This window comes from Saccopteryx leptura, chromosome 8 (assembly GCF_036850995.1).
Source record: "Saccopteryx leptura isolate mSacLep1 chromosome 8, mSacLep1_pri_phased_curated, whole genome shotgun sequence".
In the NCBI taxonomy this organism is placed as follows: Eukaryota; Metazoa; Chordata; class Mammalia; order Chiroptera; family Emballonuridae; genus Saccopteryx; species Saccopteryx leptura.
The window spans coordinates 54,082,166-54,100,300 of NC_089510.1; the positions used below are offsets into that span (position 1 = coordinate 54,082,166).

Below are 18,135 nucleotides of genomic sequence, written 5' to 3' on the forward strand. Positions count from 1 at the left end.
CTGGGTGCGGGTGTCCCGGGCCCCCTGTGCTCTGGGTGCGGGTCTCCCCGGCCCCCCGTGCTCTGGGTGGGGGTCTCCCGGGCCCCATGAGCTCTGGGTGCTGGTCTCCCGGACCCCCCGTGCTCTGGGTGCTGGTCTCCCCGGCCCCCTGTGCTCTGGGTGCGGGTCTCCCGGACCCCCCGTGCTCTGGGTGCTGGTCTCCCCGGCCCCCTGTGCTCTGGGTGCGGGTCTCCCGGGCCCCCTGTGCTCTGGGTGGGGGTCTCCCGGGCCCCCCGTGCTCTGGGTGTGGGTCTCCCGGGCCCCCTGTGCTCTGGGTGCGGGTCTCCCAGGCCCCCTGTGCTCTGGGTGCTGGTCTCCTGAGGCCCCTGTGCTCTGGGTGCGGGCCTCCCAGGCCCCCTGTGCTCTGGGTGCTGGTCTCCCGGGCCCCCTGTGCTCTGGGTGCGGGTCTCCCGGGCCCCCTGTGCTCTGGGTGCGGGTCTCCCGAGGCCCCTGTGCTCTGGGTGTACTTAGAACATACTGATCTGGCTCTGGGTTTGAGGAGGTCAGCAAATGGAGAGGTGGAGAATGAGACACTGCGCTTGGCCTGGAGGCCCAGACTGAACTCGGCTTGTTCGTCTGCTGCCCTTTGCCAAGCCCAGTAGCCAGCGCCCGCAGGAACATTCCCTTGGCACAGATGCTCGGGAGAAAACAGGCTACATTAGCACTGCAGGGTCTCAAACTACCTTAAGGCCAGGAGACCCTATACCTTAACACTTCCTTTCTCATCCCCCCAACACCCTCAAAATGTACTTTGCCCAAACAGGACACTGAAACGATAGTCCTGGCCACTAGCCGCCTGTTCCTCCCTCCAGATATGCAATTTCCTCTTCTTCCTTCTTCCCTCGGTTCCCTAGGAGAATTTCCATTGCACCGTTTTCAGTTAAGTAGTGCTTAATTACAGTCTTAGACTTTCCATTGTCACCCTGCTGCGCTCTTTCCCTCGTCTCTGTAATTAAGCCTGGCATGGTGACCTTTGGCTAAGGTTACTACCAAGGGGCACATTGTGAGTGAAATCCAGGTCAGGCTTCCCGCTGGCTTCTGGGCCGACCCTGGGGTGATAGCGCACAAGCCGAAAACACCTGGCCTGGCCTGTAACTTCTCTCCTGCTTCGGCATTTATGAGAGATTTTGAGTTTGCCTGGCTGCCCTGCAGCCAGGATACCATCCTCAGGAATCTGATGCACCTTCTACGTTCCAGACTGAGATGGATTAATAGCCAAGGTAAATGCTAACCACACTGCTTCCTACAACGTATTAATATCTACTGCTCACAAACATTACGGGATATTTCAAAATGAATATGAAGCGATAAAAAAAAAGAAGCATTTAATTGTTTTTATTAAACAAGAACATCAGAAAAGCAAACGACAAGTCAATGAAAGTTGTTCAATTATGCAAATGAGATGCAAAGCCAACTTTTGTTTCATTGGTGAAAATGCACTGTACAAAAGGCTGAAAGTACTGGAGTATCTGCACGTTCCCTGATCCCCTAATTTTTGTGAGCAGTGTAATTTGGTAAATGCTATATATTCTTGGAGAGTCATCATCTACATGAGTATGTTAATTAGCATATTAAGGTTTCCTAAGAGTTCTGAGGTAAGGAAACAGGTAACTTTGTTTAATCCATCTACATTGCCTGGGTAACATTTAGAAGGCTTTAAGGAACAGGAAGCACTAGCCTACATTGATAGTCACATTGCTAAGTTTAGACAAGTGCCTCACCAACACTGACTTTTTTTCTTAGAGGTCTCTGGAGCTAAAAATCATCAGACTCTAATGATTTCTCATTCGTTGTCCTTAGCTATTCATCACCACCCATTTAATGAGCTCCTTTGTGACCAAAGGGTTTGTGCTGGGGATATAAAGGAGGATACCTCTATTCTCAAGGACTTAAAGTTAGGGAGGTTATGTGACAAGCATTTATCAGCGCCAAATGAATGGTACAAGGGGTTCTCTCAGAAAAATAGGAGAATGTGCTGGGCTTCGTCATCTAAGAAGTCCTAGGTAGGCTTTGACAAGCAGAGAGACAGCAGGGTGGTATGAGCCGTGAGGAAGGCATATGAGTGGTACAGTCTACTGAACAACTAGACTAGAGAGGAGGGCTCATATTGAATAGTTGTTTCCAAACTTCAGCATATATTGGAATTACTTGGAAGGCTTGTTCAAACACAGAGGGCGTGACCATCCCATAGGTTCTCTTGCAGCAGTTCTGGTGTGGAACCCAATAATTTGCATATCTAATAAGTTCCCAGATGGTGCTTACATTGCCTGCCTGAAGGCCACAGTTTGAAAACCATGGATTATTAAAGTGTTAACAGCAACTGGCAGAGCTGGAAAGGTGGATTGGACCTGGCCATGGAATGTAAATTGCAGGCTGAAAAGTTACACGTTACTATCACTGTGAACAGTGACTTACACAAAGCAATGTAATTGTTCTGTAGCAGAGATGGGGCAAATGGATAAGAGGAAAATAAAAGAGAAACACAGAGACCAATTTAGAGGTTGTTACATGGTTAAAAGAATATAAAAGGTCTGAATTAGTGCAGGGACAGTGAAAATAGAAAGAAAATATCAGCGGAGAAATCTTTGTGAATGAAGAATCAGCTTAGAGAGAACTAGCTGGAAGGAAGCCTTGGTTGGTCTCTGGGAGAGTCTTCAGTTCTATACAGTAACTTGCATAATGCTAATTTGAGGCTTGGTGAATATTACCAGAGTTGAACTTGTTTACATGTGCACAATCCAAAAAGAAAAGCAGAAAATGTTACTCTGTTAAGTTCATAGGGTAAACTATTTTAGGGAACTCATTTAATTTACCTGAGGGCTTATTTGAAGGCTAAGGGGAAAACTCAACTGTGACTACACCCTGGTCTCCAGAGGAGCCCTCTTACCAGCGAAATTTGGCCTACCTGCCAGGTGTGTTGTGACGAGATGAAGCCAGAAGGCAATGCCCACCCAGCCCGGGACTTGGTGGTGCCACACATCACAATGAGATGACCTCCTGGCGCTCATGATCTCTTTGTAGATGAAAGCAGATCTCAGGTGACCTCAGTCCCTGCTTATTTATTGATTTCTCACTGCCCTGTCACAAGTAGAAACCAGTTCTTAAATACAAATCTCTATTTAGCTTTTATACTAATGTGGCATGTCCATTTTTTTGGTCTAAATTTGTGAAGTTTTACCATGTTCTTGTGGCGGTTATGTTTTGAATAGTTCAGAAGCCTGTTAGGAGAGTTCTATAGTCCACAGTTTGGAAGAAGTGTGCATTCCCTCTCCACAGCCTATGGGCTGGTCTGGGGATAATGAAATGGATCTATAGACAGAATATGGGCTCTTGGGTGGGTGGCGGAGCCACTCTCGCTGACTTCTGCTTGATCTGATGTGTCAAGCTCTGGAATCCACCCCTGGAATATAGAGGAGGTGGTGGTAGAAGAGAGTGAGAAGCGGTGTTTTAGCCCTTAACTTCCAAAGACAGCTGGAGGGTAAGGAATCAAGCAAGTCATTGTGGCAACATGTCAGGGCAGTGGCCTTGCATGCTTAGGATATGCTTATCTGAGGTGGGTGCGTGGTGTCCTTGGAGGGCTCTCCTCCCTCTGTCTCTGGCTCAGAGAGAAGAGGGCACAAGGGAAACCGAGGCCAAGGAGACCTGCAAACAAGCGGTTGGAAACCATCGTTCACCCTCTGTATCTCATGGCGTTCTGATGGGGGGAAGGGGAGGAGTGGATAGGCACTGAAGAGCCTGCAGGAGTTGAGGGAGATCTGGACTGAATTAGAACAGAATTACAAGGAATTCATCTAGATTGAAGCTCAAGGTGCTGATTCTCGCCCAGTCTGGGACGTGGTGGAGATTGTTTTGTCTGTTGGATAAGACCCTAGTATTAAGGGCTCTGAAGATGAAAAGGATTTCTGACCTATGTGGATACAACTGGGTTTCGAATCACCACTGTGTCTCAGTTCTTCCTGCATAGTCTACCGGGATAGAGACTGCAGTATAGGGGAAAATGGGGCCCAATAAGTAGAAAGGAACTAATATATAGTCCCATATAATGTGCTTTTAATGGTCAAAGTGACCCTTCATTTTGTACTCCTAGTTTAGTGGGGGAAATCACACATGTTGTTCCAAATATTTAAGGATTTAGATATAAAAACAAATGGGCCCTGGCCGGTTCAGTGGTAGAGCGTTGGCCTGGCGTGCAGGAGTCCTGGGTTCGATTCCCAGCCAGGGCACCCAGGAGAGGCACCCATCTGCTTCTCTACCCCTCCCCTTCTCCTTCCTCTCTGTCTCTTTCTCCCCCTCCTGCAGCCAAGGCTCCATTGGAGCATAGTTGGCCCGAGCGCTGAGGATGGCTCTGTGGCCTCTGCCTCAGGCACTAGAATGGCTCTGGTTGCAACAGAGCAACACCCCAGAGGGCAGAGCATCGCCCCCTGGTGGGCAGGGCATCGCCCCCTGGTGGGCGTGCCGGGTGGAACCCGGTCGGGCGCATGCGGGAGTCTGTCTGACTGTCTCCCCGTTTCCAACTTCAGGAAAAAAAAAATTATGAGAAGTACAAAGAGCCTGAGTTAAATGGTGAGGTAAAGAATGTGGACTCTTTGGAGAAGATTCATTGGCAAAGGACTCATTGGAGAAGAGATTCCTGAACTAAGTGCTATGTACAAGCTATGGCATAATAAGCGGGAGGCGGGGGCTTGCACTATGCACTTGGGGTCTGAGTGTGGAAGAGAGATGGGAAAAGGAAGATCCTGAGCCACGTGTTTGCCAAGTTTTGTCTCAAGTTGTGGGAGGAGCAGTTGTCAGGACAGTGAGTGCCCTGGTGTTAGAAACAGTGTTTCTGAGCCAGGCTGATTCTCCCCTCCCCATTTCCAGTTGCTGTTACCAGGCTAGCTTTCTTCTTCCTCTGGCACCAAGTGGCCAACCAAACAGCCTGCTGAGGCACCGGCCATGCCAAGATCTGGAGGTCCGTAGCCTTGGGACCTCAGTTTTATTAGTCTTACTAATAATGTGCAACCAGGAAGTTGGCTTTCACCAGCATTCGACTAAAAGTTCTGCCAGAGCCATCATCTTATGCTGTGAACGACATATTAACACTTAGGGTTTTGTGCTGTCCCTGCTTACAAACCACTGAATTCATGCATTTATTACCCAGAGAATTTTCACCCTCCACCTTCCTGTTGTATGCCCTTCTCTAGATGTGCAATTTCCAGTGTGAAAAAAAAATGTATAATTACTTCGATAATTTTTATATTAAGTAAATTATTTATAGAAAGCCAAAGGGGAAAAACAGCAATGTTTGGGGCTATAATCTCTGCAGACGGTGTATTAAAATGCATTTGCCTTCTATAGCTCAAGGCACAGAGAGCAATAAGGGTGGTTTACAATTACTCCTATGTCAGTGGGGCTAAAGCAAAATGAAAGCACAGGGGGCTAAGAACTCTTCTGTAAGCACCTACTAAATGCCGAGGGACTTCTGGTTTGGGCCATTGGAGTGACAGCTTCCAATGCAGTGTTATGACAAATACCAGGGGCACATTTATAGACCTGCTGACCATTTAGATAAAACAGGTGTCCTTAATATAGAACAAGAAGACAAAGAGCCTTTTTTTTTTTAAGCAATCACACAATACAGTATGTGAAATGCATGCTGTTGGGGAATGATTGAAAACATCACTGAACTAACTCCAAAAGAGTGGATTGCAAATGACATTTTCAGTCTTGAGTTATGCCCTTCAAAGCAATGTAGATAATGTCGGGCCAGCTTAGTGAGTTACATATCTAGCTGCTCAAGAGCCACCGAAACCTTGGCTGGCATATATAGGTTTCTTTGGGGTCCCAGCTTGGCCCTTTCAAGGATACTGTTCCTGGTCTTTGGGGATACTGACCCCATAAAACTAATAAAACTGTGTTCTCTCTTTGTCTAGGAGGCATAGTCCTCCTTCAAGCTCACTTTGAGGTCAGTGGAAAAAAGGCTGAATCAACATATTGTGATTAGAAAAATGGTGGGTGACAATCCTGAGCGTGCAGCCATAGGCATTTGCCATATCCTAAATTTGTAATCTGTGATGTCTTGTACACAATGTATTTTTTTTTGAGAGAGAGAGAGAGAGAGAGAGAGAGGGAGAAAGTTAGACAGGAAGGGAAGGAGAAGGTGAGAAGCATCAGCTTGCAGTTGCTTTCACTTCAGTTGTATGTTGATTGCTTCTTGTATGTGCTTTGACCTGGGTGAGCCAGTGTCCTCTTGCTCAAGCCAGCAACCTTGGGCTTTTCATGGCAGTGACCTTTGGGCTCAAGCTGGCAAGCTTTGGGATCATGTGGACGATTCCCCCAATTCCCCCCCTCCCACTCAAGCCAGCGATCCTGCACTGACAAGCCTGCACTCAGAGCCGGCAACCTCGGGGCTTTGAACCAGCAACCTCAGCATTCCAGGTCAATGTTTTATCCACTGCACCACCACAGGTTGTTAGGCTATACACAATATATTTTGCTTTCAGAATAGTTGTGCAAATTTGGGGACCCCTGCTTTAGAAGAACGTTTGAGGGGAATAAAGGAGCTCACAGCATGAACTCTCAGTCGTGGGGTTAGGGATGGCTTTCATGGTTTTATTGATTTTGGTTTAACTAGAACAAAAAGGATAGAAGCATTTTTTAAGGTGCAATATAAATATGCAATAAATATGAGTTGAAACCTTGTAAAACAGAAATTGAGCTTATAAATCAGCTAGATTTAGATATAACAAATGTCTAGTATACACAGTTGCTATCCATGCTGTACACAAGTATCTTCTATTTTGTTTGCTAAGGAAGGGCTACCCAAGTTAAAGAAGTACAAGATTTGGCATAGACATCAATTTGTTACAGTGTATTCAGTGCTTTATTCTAGTTTTCATCTTCATGTCAAGCAGCCAGCACCACCACCACCACCACCACCACCACCACCACACACACACACACACACACACACACACACACACACACACACACACACACACACAAGAAAACCCTGAAATCCTAGAGCCCTTGTCCCAAGGCTTAGGCCGATGACATTGACCTATTCAGTCTAACCCCGTGATGGTAGCCCAGACCCCAGTCTCATCAGCTGTTCAGTTGCCTGGTCATAAAGTCCAGCAGAAGCTCCTATGCTCCCAATGCCACTAAAGATAAGGAGGCTTGTGTCCTCTCCAGGGAGTAACCATTGCTGTTGACACTTCACACGGTGGAGGAGGGGGACAGCAAAGGCCTGGTATGCCAAGGATGTGACCGCCTTATTCCCGGAGGTTTCAGGCATTGGCCATGGGAGTGGTCACTTGAAGTGGGGACAGAGAGTGACACAGAATGGCAACTGGCAGCAAGAAGATTCCCTTTGCTTTCATGATGCATAAAACTTGGAAACTAAAAATGGCCTTAAATGATTTCATCTAACCTTTAGAACAGGGGTCCCCAAACTTTTTACACAGGGGGGCAGTTCACTGTCACTCAGACCGTTAGAGGGCTGGACTATAAAAAACAACTATGAACAAATCCCTGTGCACACTGCACATATCTTATTTTAAAGTAAAAAAACAAAATGGGAACAAATACAATATTTAAAATAAAGAACAAATAAATTTAAATCAACAAACTGATCAGTATTTCAATGGGAACTATGCTCCTCTCACTGACCACCAATGAAAGAGGTGCCCCTTCCGGAAGTGCGGCAGGGGCCGGATAAATGGCCGTAATTTGGGAATCCCTGCTTTAGAAGAACGTTTGAGGGGAATAAAGGAGCTCACAGCATGAACTCTCAGTCGTGGGGTTAGGGATGGTTTTCATGGTTTTATTGATTTTGGCTTAACTTAGATAGTGCTTCCTGTGGGTCTAAAGCATTCTCAGAACTTTACAAATATCAAATCCTCAGCCTAGTAACAACCCTGGGGATAGATATGAATACTATCTTCATTTATTGATGAGGAAGCCAAAATAGAGAGAGGCTCAGTAACCGGCTCAGAGTCACACAGTTCATCAGTAGGGGAGCCAGGCTTGAATGCAGCCTGTCTAATCTGCCCATCTTGTCGAGGAAGGAACAGAAGCCTGAGTGTCCATTGCCACCTAGCTAGTTAGTGGCAGAGCAGGTTCAGGACCCAGGTCATCTCTGTGTTGCAATCCACTGAGAAGGCATTGTTCTTGTAGTAGATAAGCAAGCAGGGACAGACAGACAGGAAGGGAGAGAGATGAGAAGCATCCACCCTAGTTGGATGCTTCGCTTTTTTATGCCCATGCTGTGACTTAGTAAAAGTTCTCATCACAAGAAAAGTAACTCTGTGAGACGATAGATGTTAACTAATTTAGTGTGGTAATTATTTCACAATATATACATACATCAAATCATGCTGTACACCTTGGACTAATACAATGTTGTATATCTCAAAACTGACACAATTATAAATATAAAACAATTATATCTCAACTGAAAAACAAAAGAAAAGAAAAACAAGAAAATGTGATTTAGAAATGGTTCTATCTCCATTCTAACTAGATGTTGAATCATAGATTGCTTCCAGCTCTTGAATGCTCTTTCATGTGGACTGTGGTTGAATGGCCCTAATTGTTTACACAGAAGAAACAAAATTGAGAATACTCTTGATTTTTAATTTGTACTTTGCAATTTGTGCTCTTGCCATTAGTTTGTACAGAATTCGCTGAAGCAGAACCGGATGATGCTGGGAGAGAAAGAACGGTCAGTCAGCTTTTGCGTTAGTGAATCTCAGCGCCAGGTTATGGTTTTTGCCTTGGAACAAAATAGTTGGACCGTCATCTGTCTTGCTTGATAACTCAAGGCATGGTTAATGCGGCTGGGCCTCTACTTCTGCTGACGAGTATGTGCTGATAAATCTAAGTTTTGAAGGCTTGGATTTAATAGAGCCACGTGGTGTCCCATGGGTGAATGACAAGCTTCTGCAGCTTATCAGCAGAAAGATAACAGAAAGGCCCTGGTTCTTCTGCCAGGGCCAGGGAGATATTAATCATCCAGGCTTCTGAGAACAGGAGTTCGACCCATACCAACACTTCAGAAATAATGTCAACATAACCAAGACCACAGCCAGCAAGGAATTCTCTGAGATAAGATTACAGTTTTGCCTTTAAAGGGATGTCAACCAAGTCAGTTGATCCCCAAATATTCCCTCAGCAGAGTAACCCTGTAAATTACCCTTCATACCAGAGAGGACTTTAGGTGCTTGTGTGCGCGTGTATGTACGTGTGGGCGCGCGCGCATGCGCACTTCTAGATGCAGATATTCTGTTATTTTCTAAACTATGTACAAAACTCTAGCACTACCTAAGAAAGTCTCTGCAGGGTCAAGCTTGGTGCCCTTGGAATCAGCTCCTCCTAGAAGCTGGAGATAGCTGTCTATTGGCAAAAGCTTCATTCACCTCCTCTCAGGATTCTGTTTCCTCTTTGTCGAGGCCAGAAGGCCTCCAAGACTAGATTGGTCCTCTGGTCTAGGTCTAGCATGAAGGCATTACAGGGAGAGGTGGTTCAGCCTTTGAGATAAGTAGGTGTAAAAAGCCACTCCAATGGTTTGTTTAAACACCTAGTCCTGAGTTTGGTGTGAGTATCAGCATGCACACCGGCACTGGGTGGTAGAGGTGTCAGGGTCAAGGGAAAGCTGCTCAGGTATTCTCTCAAGACCATTTTGGGAATGAGAAGAAGCAGCACACAGAGACCAGTCTAGTCTTTGAGTATCATCCCGACACTAACTGCATCACTTCTTGCTTTGAATGCCTCACATTCATTCATTTAGGTCCCTGTGCACACAGCCCTAGTGTGGCCTTCTGGATTCTAATCCCTGCTTCCCAGGACTATGCTATATGTAGTTACCACATTAATTAACTAACAAATAAATAAATAAAAGCCTTTTTTTTTAATCATGTCATTCCAGTAAAGTCTTACAATAAAGTCCATATTCTTAGTTTATTATTAAATGTCTTGGCCCTGGTCAGTTGGCTCAGTGGTAGAGCATCGACCCCACGTGTGGAAGTCCTAGGTTTGATTCCTGGCCAAGGCACACAGGAGAAGCAATCATCTGCTTCTCCACCCCTCCCCCTCTCCTTTCTTTCTCTTTTCCTTCAGCAGCCATAGCTCGGTTGGAGCAAGTTGGCCCCAGGCACTGAGAATGGCTCCATGGCCTTGCCTCAGGTGCTCACATAGCTCAGTAGAGGAGCAATGACCCCAGACAGGCAGAGTATCACCTGGTAGGGGGATTGCTGGGTGGATCCCAGTCAGGGCACATGCAGGAGTCTCTCTCTCTGCCTCCTGCTTCTCATTTAAGGGAAAAATAAATGTCCTCACTAATTTTTCTATCCAGTTTCTCCTTTTCTATTAATCTTTATTTCATTCAAAAGATCTACATATGGGCTGTGGTGACTTAACTTTTTTGTTTTCCTGCCTCTGCTTTTGTCCCCACTCTCTCCCCCTTTTGGAATTCCTCCTCCTTCACTTCTAGTCAGACATCTTCTCCACCAAACCTTTGAAGTGCCGCCAACACTCATCTGACCCTCCTCTGAACCCTGCTGCTTATCCTAGGGTCCACGCCAGTCCTCTGGTGATTAATCACGAACTGCTGTGTGAATTATCTCTACTTTGTGTGCTCTGCGTTGCTTTTACTCTTTTGCTTTCTCTCTCTTCCCCTCTCTCTCTTCCTCTCTCTCTCTCTCTCTCTCTCTCTCTGTATGTGGTAGTATAGCTAGCTAAAGGGTCTATGAAAGCAAGCTCTATGACATACATCTTCAGAATATACTAATAGGTGCTCCGTGGCATTGTCACTGGTCGGTAATTCTTGCTTAGGACCTTCGTCTGCTCCCACGAAGGCAGGTGTGTTGTCTCCCGTCCTCCCCTGTGTCCACAGCACCTGGACTGTGCTCACGCATTAAAAGCCGAGTGCATCTCAGCTCTTACTGCTGCTCCCAAGGCTGTTTCGTTGATGGGGATCTGCAGCTGACCTTGACATTCTACCTTGTGTTCTAGCTTCTTAAGGACAGAGGTGTCGGGCCCCCAGGAAGCCAGGTGCTGTAAGTGCCTCTGACACACTGTGTCTGTCTGTTCATTTTCCGCAGAGGCGTACTCTCATTCCTCAAGTGAAAACGGAGGCAAGTCCGAGTCGGTGGCCAACCTGCAGGCTCAGCCCTCCCTGAACTCCATCCACAGCTCCCCCGGCCCGAAGCGCTCCACCAACACCCTCAAGAAGTGGCTGACGAGCCCTGTGCGCCGGCTCAACAGCGGGAAAGCAGACGGGAACATCAAGAAGCAGAAGAAAGTGCGTGATGGGCGGAAGAGCTTCGACCTGGGGTCTCCCAAGCCCGGGGATGAGACGACCCCCCAGGGAGACAGTGCTGATGAGGTATGTCCACGCAGCTGTGGGGGTGGGACGGGGCTCTGACCCACATCCCTCCTGGAACCCTGGCAGGCATCTTTCTCCAGGTGTGGTCAGCTAGACAGCCTCTAGTGCCCCCGGAAGTGTGTCTTGAGCCTAAGTAACCTGATGTAAAGCCAGTAGCCACAGCCACCATCACAACCACCTGGCCCATGCAGGTTCGTATTAGATTCAGACAGACGGTAATGAAACAACAGAGCCAAGAACTGGTGGGCCATTAGCTTTAATCCTAGCTTGCACCTGGCGGGCAAGAAATACACACAGTGGGAAAACACTTCACTTTCAATTCAGGGCTCCCAAAGCCACTGACTTACCCGAGTTTCCTAGAATCAAAGGTTTGTACCTCACCAGCCTTATTCACCTCTGTTCCCCATCTCCTTCTCTCTGCACAAACTGGCTTCTCCTTCAGCACTCCGCCATCTTGGCTGCTTCTCCTCTCCTCCATGTGGCTTTTCTTTGCTCTTCTTCCACATGGGCTCCTCTGCCCCATTTTATAGTGTAGAAATCAAAACCTTTAATTTAATATACAAACAAGGAAGGCATAATGGGATTCTTCATGAGAGTGTACCACCCCTATCATGTAACAATCAAGGGTGTGGGGAAAAGCTTAGTCTTAAAACTAAGCCTTAGGCTATAACAACCCTGCCTGCTTACAGCCTGTCCCCCACACCCAATGCAAACTATAAGCGAGCAAACATATGATATATCATATTTATAAACTTACTTGACCAACACCCGAGTTTTCAAGACCTTGCCTGTTTGGTGACCAATTCAGAGACTGACCAGCACCTAGACTGTCCAGCACACAGACATCATTTTGCCAGATTTGGCTCCAAGAGGAGCCAGTTAGTCACCTACTTCCTTGCCACTGCTAAGGACTCCATCAAAACACGCTAGGCCTGTTTAGAATAGGACTACAAGAATAGAGACCATCCTCTTGGAAAACAGAAGACTGTGCTGGGGGCTTGTAGCAGTTTTCCAGTATCTTGAGCAGCACCACATGTACAAGGGACAAGTCCAGCTTGATTAGCAGGTGACATTTATTACAAGCAAGGTTTTAGCTCAAAGAGACTTTACAAGGGGGGTCAACTAGTAATGAAATGAGCCTTCATGAGAGTGAGTGGACACCCATGCTGGCAGGGTTTGGGAGACCAGGATCTCACGTAACAGAGAGCGGCCTATGTTAGCCAAGAGGTCAGACTGGGTGAGCCCTGAGTTCCTTCCAAAGCTGAGATTCTGTGATCAAAAAATAGTGGGTATGTTTTGGTTGGTGGAATAGATAGCTATTTTATCTGGCAAACTAACCTACTCTAGTCACTGATATGGCTAAGAAATACTTCCTGATAAGTAACCATACTCTGTAATTTTATGCTGTCTGCCAAATGGCAGTAGAAATGAAATGAAAATGGCAGTAGAGCCTGACTATATTCCAATTGTGGTTTAATAACTAACACTGGGGAACAATTTTTTTTTTCATTTTCTGTTGCATGAGGTTTTAGAACTTTTTCTATATATGTCTGCATAGCTGATTCCAAATCTGAAATCTGTTTTTTGGTGCATGCTCTAGTTTTTATGCAATTTTAATTTCTTTTTGTTATAGTTAATGGCATGCATTGGTTTTTAAATTGGAGTTAAAGGGCAACAACTCTTGGATTGAACATAACCACAAGGCAATTAATGTTTTGCAAACATCATTTTTACATAATTGTAGTTGTTTTTAAATGTAAAAAATTATTATCTGATAAAAACACCCTCTTATTTTGTTTTAAGATTGAATCATGGCTTCTTTGAGTAGGCGTAAATGTAAGAATAGTCCTGACACCTTCTGTTATATATGTGGCTGTTACACACTTCAGCGTCAAAAGCGCAATATTTCATCATTTGTGACACGTTCATATATTGCCTATTTTCAAGTTCTCCTTGGCGATCAAGACAAGAATTGGGCTCCTCATATTGTGTGTCATAATTGTGAGGAAATGCTTCGTGACTGGACAAAAGGAAAACGCAAAGAAATGCCTTTGGTATTCCCATGGTTTGGCGTGAACCTAAGGACCACAGCAGTGACTGTTATTTCTGTCTGATCCATACAAAGGGCATTGGCAAGAAAAAACGGCATGTGATCGCATATCCTAATATTCCTTCAGCAATACGACCTATCCCACACTCTGAGACACTCCCGGTTCCAGTTTTCAATGGTTTTATTTCTTCTAAGGACAAAGAAAGTAAACATGGTGATCAAGTGTATTTTGATGAGATGCATGAGGAAATGGTTGTACAATCTGAAGGGTCTTCTTCTGATGCCAGGCAGTCATTAACCCCTCAGCAGTTTAGCCAACTCGAATTGAATGACTTAGTAAGAGATTTGGGCCTATCAAAGAAAGCAGCTGAGTTATTAGCCTCCAGCTTCTAGAAAAGAATGTACTTCACCGGTCAGCTAAAGTATCCCATTTCAGGAAGCGTGAACAAATTTGTGTGGACTTTTTTCCCAAAGACAAACACTTTGTTTACATCATGACATCAGTAGTCTTCTCAGCCAGCTAGGTGTTACCACTTACAGTTCAACAGAATGGCAGCTATTTCTTGACAGCTTTAAACAGAGTCTGAAATGTGTTCTCTTACACAACAATGTCTTTTGTAATGTTTATGCAGTGGTTCCAATTGGTTATTCAACTCATCTGCGAGAAGATTATAATGACATAAAAATTGTCCTTGACTTACTGAAGTATGAGGAGCATACCTGGATCATTTGTGTGGATCTTAAAATGGTAAATTTCCTACTAGGACAACAGAGAGGTTTCACGAAGTATCCTTGCTTTCTGTGTTTGTGGGACAGCTGAGCTCGGGAGAAACACTGGACACAGAAGGAGTGGCTGAAACGTGAAGCTCTGGAAGTAGGGATGCAAAATATTGTGAATGAACCTGTAGTTAATCGGGACAGGATCATTTTCCCCCCACTTCACATCAAACTTGGCTTAATGAAGCAGTTTGTTCAGGCTTTGAATAGAGAAAGTAAATGCTTTCAACATATTATTTCTGCTTTTCCTGCCTTGTCTTCTGAGAAGATAAAAGCAGGTGTATTTGATGGACCTCAGATTCGAACCCTCATACATGACAAAGAATTTTCCAGGAAGATGAATAAGGAGGAGAATGCAGCATGGCAGTCTTTTGTGGCAGTTACAAAGAACTTCCTTGGCAACAAAAAAAGCAGAAAACTATGAACTTCTGGTTCAAAGGATGCTGTTGGCTTTCCTCTACATTGGATGTAACGTGAGCGTTAAGATTCACTTCCTGAACAGTCACCTTGATAAGTTTCCCAAAAATCTTGGAGCTGTTAGTGATGAGCAGACTACTGCTGGAGCATCAAACAAGATTGTCCTCAACAAGTACACAAACGCAAGAGCTACAAACGCAAATTTTGCCTGAATAGAATTTAAATAAGTTTTGCACAAATTTTATGATTAAAATAAGTATTTTAGTATGTTCTGTTTCGAAATTGTAGACAAATTCTGATGCAATCATATCTTTTAGTGTATTAGTGTATTTACTACATTATATAAATTATTATATATGGTCTACTGGAAAGTTCTGTCCGTTTTTGGAATAAAACAATACAAATTTTTCTTACCGTCAGTAAACTTTATTAAATAATATAATTGCCATTATTATTGATTTCTTGCCAGCATGAGGGTAATTTGTATATCCCATTTTTGAAAAATGTTTTATCTTTTGATGCGAAAAATTGAACCAGTGCTTGTTTGATATCTTCTTCATTTTTGAATTTTTTTGCCGTTCAAAAAATTTTGTAAGGACAAAAACAAGTGATAGTCGGAGGGTGCTAGGTCTGGGAAATATGGTGGATGCGACAGAATTTCCCAGCCTAGTTCTGCAATTTTTTGACGAGTCCCCAAAGCAGCATGTGGCCTGGCATTATCATGATGCAGTATGATGTTCTTCCTACTGAACATCGCCGGCCTCTTTTCTTGGACTGCTGTCTTTAAATTACCCAGTTGTTGACAATACTTCTCCAAATTGAGCTTTTCGTTCGGTTTTAAAAGCTCATAATGTATTGGTCCTCAAATGTCCCACCATATACACAACATTCTCTTATTCAGAGTCAAATTTGGTTTAGAGGTGGAAGGGTTAGGTTTTCCGGGTTCACAATATGCCCTTTTCCTTATGATGTTTTCATAGGTAATTCACTTTTCATCCCCACTTATCATCCGGTTCAAGAAGGGCTTGATTTTGTTCCGAGCAAGCAGAGATGTGCATATGACGACTCGATCATCCAAATTCTTCTGACTTAATTCATGTGGCACCCATCTTGAATATTTCCACACCAATCCTATCTTCCGAATATGGTCCGAAATGGTTTGCTGAGCTGAATTAAGCCTTTCTGCGATCTCCGATGTTGTCAGGAAAGGATCTTGCTCCAACATGGTCTTAACAACATCGTCATGGATTAAAGATGGTCGCCCAGAACGTGGCTTATCAGAAAGGTCAAAATCACCTGTTTCGAATTTTTCGAACCATCTTCTGCATGTCCTATCAGAAACTGTACCTTCACCAAACACTTTCAATAAATTTCTACATGCTTCTGTAGCATTTCTTCCTTGTTGAAATTCGTATCAAATACAGTGGCGTAAATGAACTTTATCAGTAGCCATGGGTACACCATCGCTTCACACATAAGACTAACGTGAAGCAACTTTGTTTTAGTTAATTTGCTACGTCAGTATGTATACATTAAGTGATAAAAATAGAGAGGCACACATGCGCCAAATAAACGTGCTTACGTGTCGAAACTTGTTGTGATAGAAACGGACAGAACTTTCCGGTAGACCTGATATTTTCACAAAGATGATGCCCAAGAAGACATTCTACTTCATTATGTTAAACTAAATGTTGAAAATTTTACAATAAGATGAAAACCTAAAAATCTTGAATTGCAAAAAAAACTGTAGCTTACAGAGAAAAACTAATGTCAGATTTGAGATCAGCACACTGGAATTAGGTAAGAACAAGTGTTTCCATGGATGCAACAGAAATTTTGTTCCCCAGTGTAATCCTTCAAAACCTTGTTTGGCTGTATCTGACTCCCCTCGGCTTCCTCTTTTACTGGCTAGTCAATGAGGTAGTCGTGGGTGGGTGTGTGTGTTCCCCATTGGGTCCTCACTGTCCTTCAAGGTAGGCAAGTATACCTACTCGACAGAGAACACTCAGACTAAAAAAGTAGTGGTCCATTGAGAGAAGAGCTAACTTATATGTTGCTTTTTTTTAAATTGCAAATCCATTAGCTTCTTTATATGAGACAGTGACTAATGCTGCTTTTGTTCTAGAAGAGCAAGAAAGGTTGGGGCGAAGATGAGCCAGATGAAGAATCACACACCCCTCTCCCTCCGCCAATGAAGATCTTTGACAATGACCCTACGCAGGATGAGATGGTAGGGCTTCTTTACTTTCTTACTTGAACAAGCAGCGTGCAATGCATGTGATGACATTTTTGTGTGTGTGGTAAGGTACACCCTCTGAATTCATGGTGATGTAGATTCCCACTGTATAGGTAGGGGTCCCCTCCCTGACCCTGGAGGTCTGACTTTATTCTGGGCAGTGTAGCCAGGTGTATAGAGTGCTTAGGGGGGGACTCTGCCTGCTGTCATATCCTATTGATGAGGGGTAATGGCTCTGTCTTTGGAAGCAGCTGATCCCAAAAGACACTATTAGTCTCAAAAAGGAGTCTGAGGTGGTTCCAGGCCATGATCATTTTCTTGTACCTGACTGTGAGATCTATGTTTTAGTTTATTGTTTTCCCTATACTCAACGCTAAAACTGAAACAACAGTAACTTCCAGTCAAGTCCCATGCTGTTAAAATTCAGCACACACAGCTTGAGGGTGGAGATGCTGCTGAGGGGAGGTTGCTCTCGAAGGTGGGCAAAGCTAATGTGGCAGGTTGCCCAAGTCCTCTGCTTGCAAAATGCCCTGGCTCGCTGGCATGGCTCACGGGTGTCTGAAGTGTGCTGTCCATTGGACCTGTGATCACACGGTGATCATTCCAGTTGCTCTGGAGCAGAGGCTAAGGTCGAATGTGCTTTCAGGTTCTGACTCGAGGCTTCAGGCTGCATAAATCATGTGCTCCGTCACTCACTTTCCTTACCAACCACACTTTCACTGCATTGTGATTTTCCTGCCTTCTCTTAGTGTTGCTGTCATTTGGAGTTGAAGTAGTGGTTTCAGTTTTTTTTTATTGCACTTTGAATTTCCTTTTCAGAGTGTCATTTGTTGGTGGAGGTGGAGGTGGAGGTGGAGGTGGAGGTGGAGGTGGAGGTGGAGGTGGAGGTGGAGGTGGAGGTGGAGGAGGTGGAGGAGGAGGTGGAAGTGGAGGTGGAAGAGGAGGTGGGAGGAGGTGGTGGAGGAGGTAGTGGAGGTGTAGGTGGAGGTAGTGGAGGAGGGGGGAGGAGGTGGTGGAGGTGGAGGTGGAGGTAGTGGAGGAGGGGGAGAAGGAGGAGGTGGAGGTGGAGGTGCAGGTAGTGGAGGAGGGGGGAAGGAGGAGGTGGAGGTGGAGGTGCAGGTAGTGGAGGAGGGGGGAAGGAGGAGGTGGAGGTGGAGGTGATGGTGGAGGTGGAGGTTGTGGAGGAGGGGGGGAGGAGGTGGAGGTAGTGGAGGAGGGGGAAGGAGGAGGTGGAGGTGGAGGTGATGGTGG

The 18,135-nt window shown here is 45.2% G+C and overlaps 1 protein-coding gene across 14 annotated transcripts in view; it reads left to right on the forward strand.

Moving 5' to 3' along the window:
* Window positions 1-18,135, forward strand: part of LOC136379841 (kalirin-like) — a 231,801-nt gene that overhangs the window by 131,655 nt on the left and 82,011 nt on the right. For 8 of the 14 annotated variants that reach the window (XM_066347443.1, XM_066347446.1, XM_066347444.1 and 5 more), the window contains 2 exons: window positions 11,121-11,404; window positions 16,774-16,878. In XM_066347443.1, the coding sequence (XP_066203540.1) occupies window positions 11,121-11,404; window positions 16,774-16,878 (389 nt within the window). The remainder of the gene's footprint in view (window positions 1-11,120; window positions 11,405-16,773; window positions 16,879-18,135) is intronic. The other 6 variants (XM_066347445.1, XM_066347448.1, XM_066347451.1 and 3 more) reach the window with 1 other exon arrangement.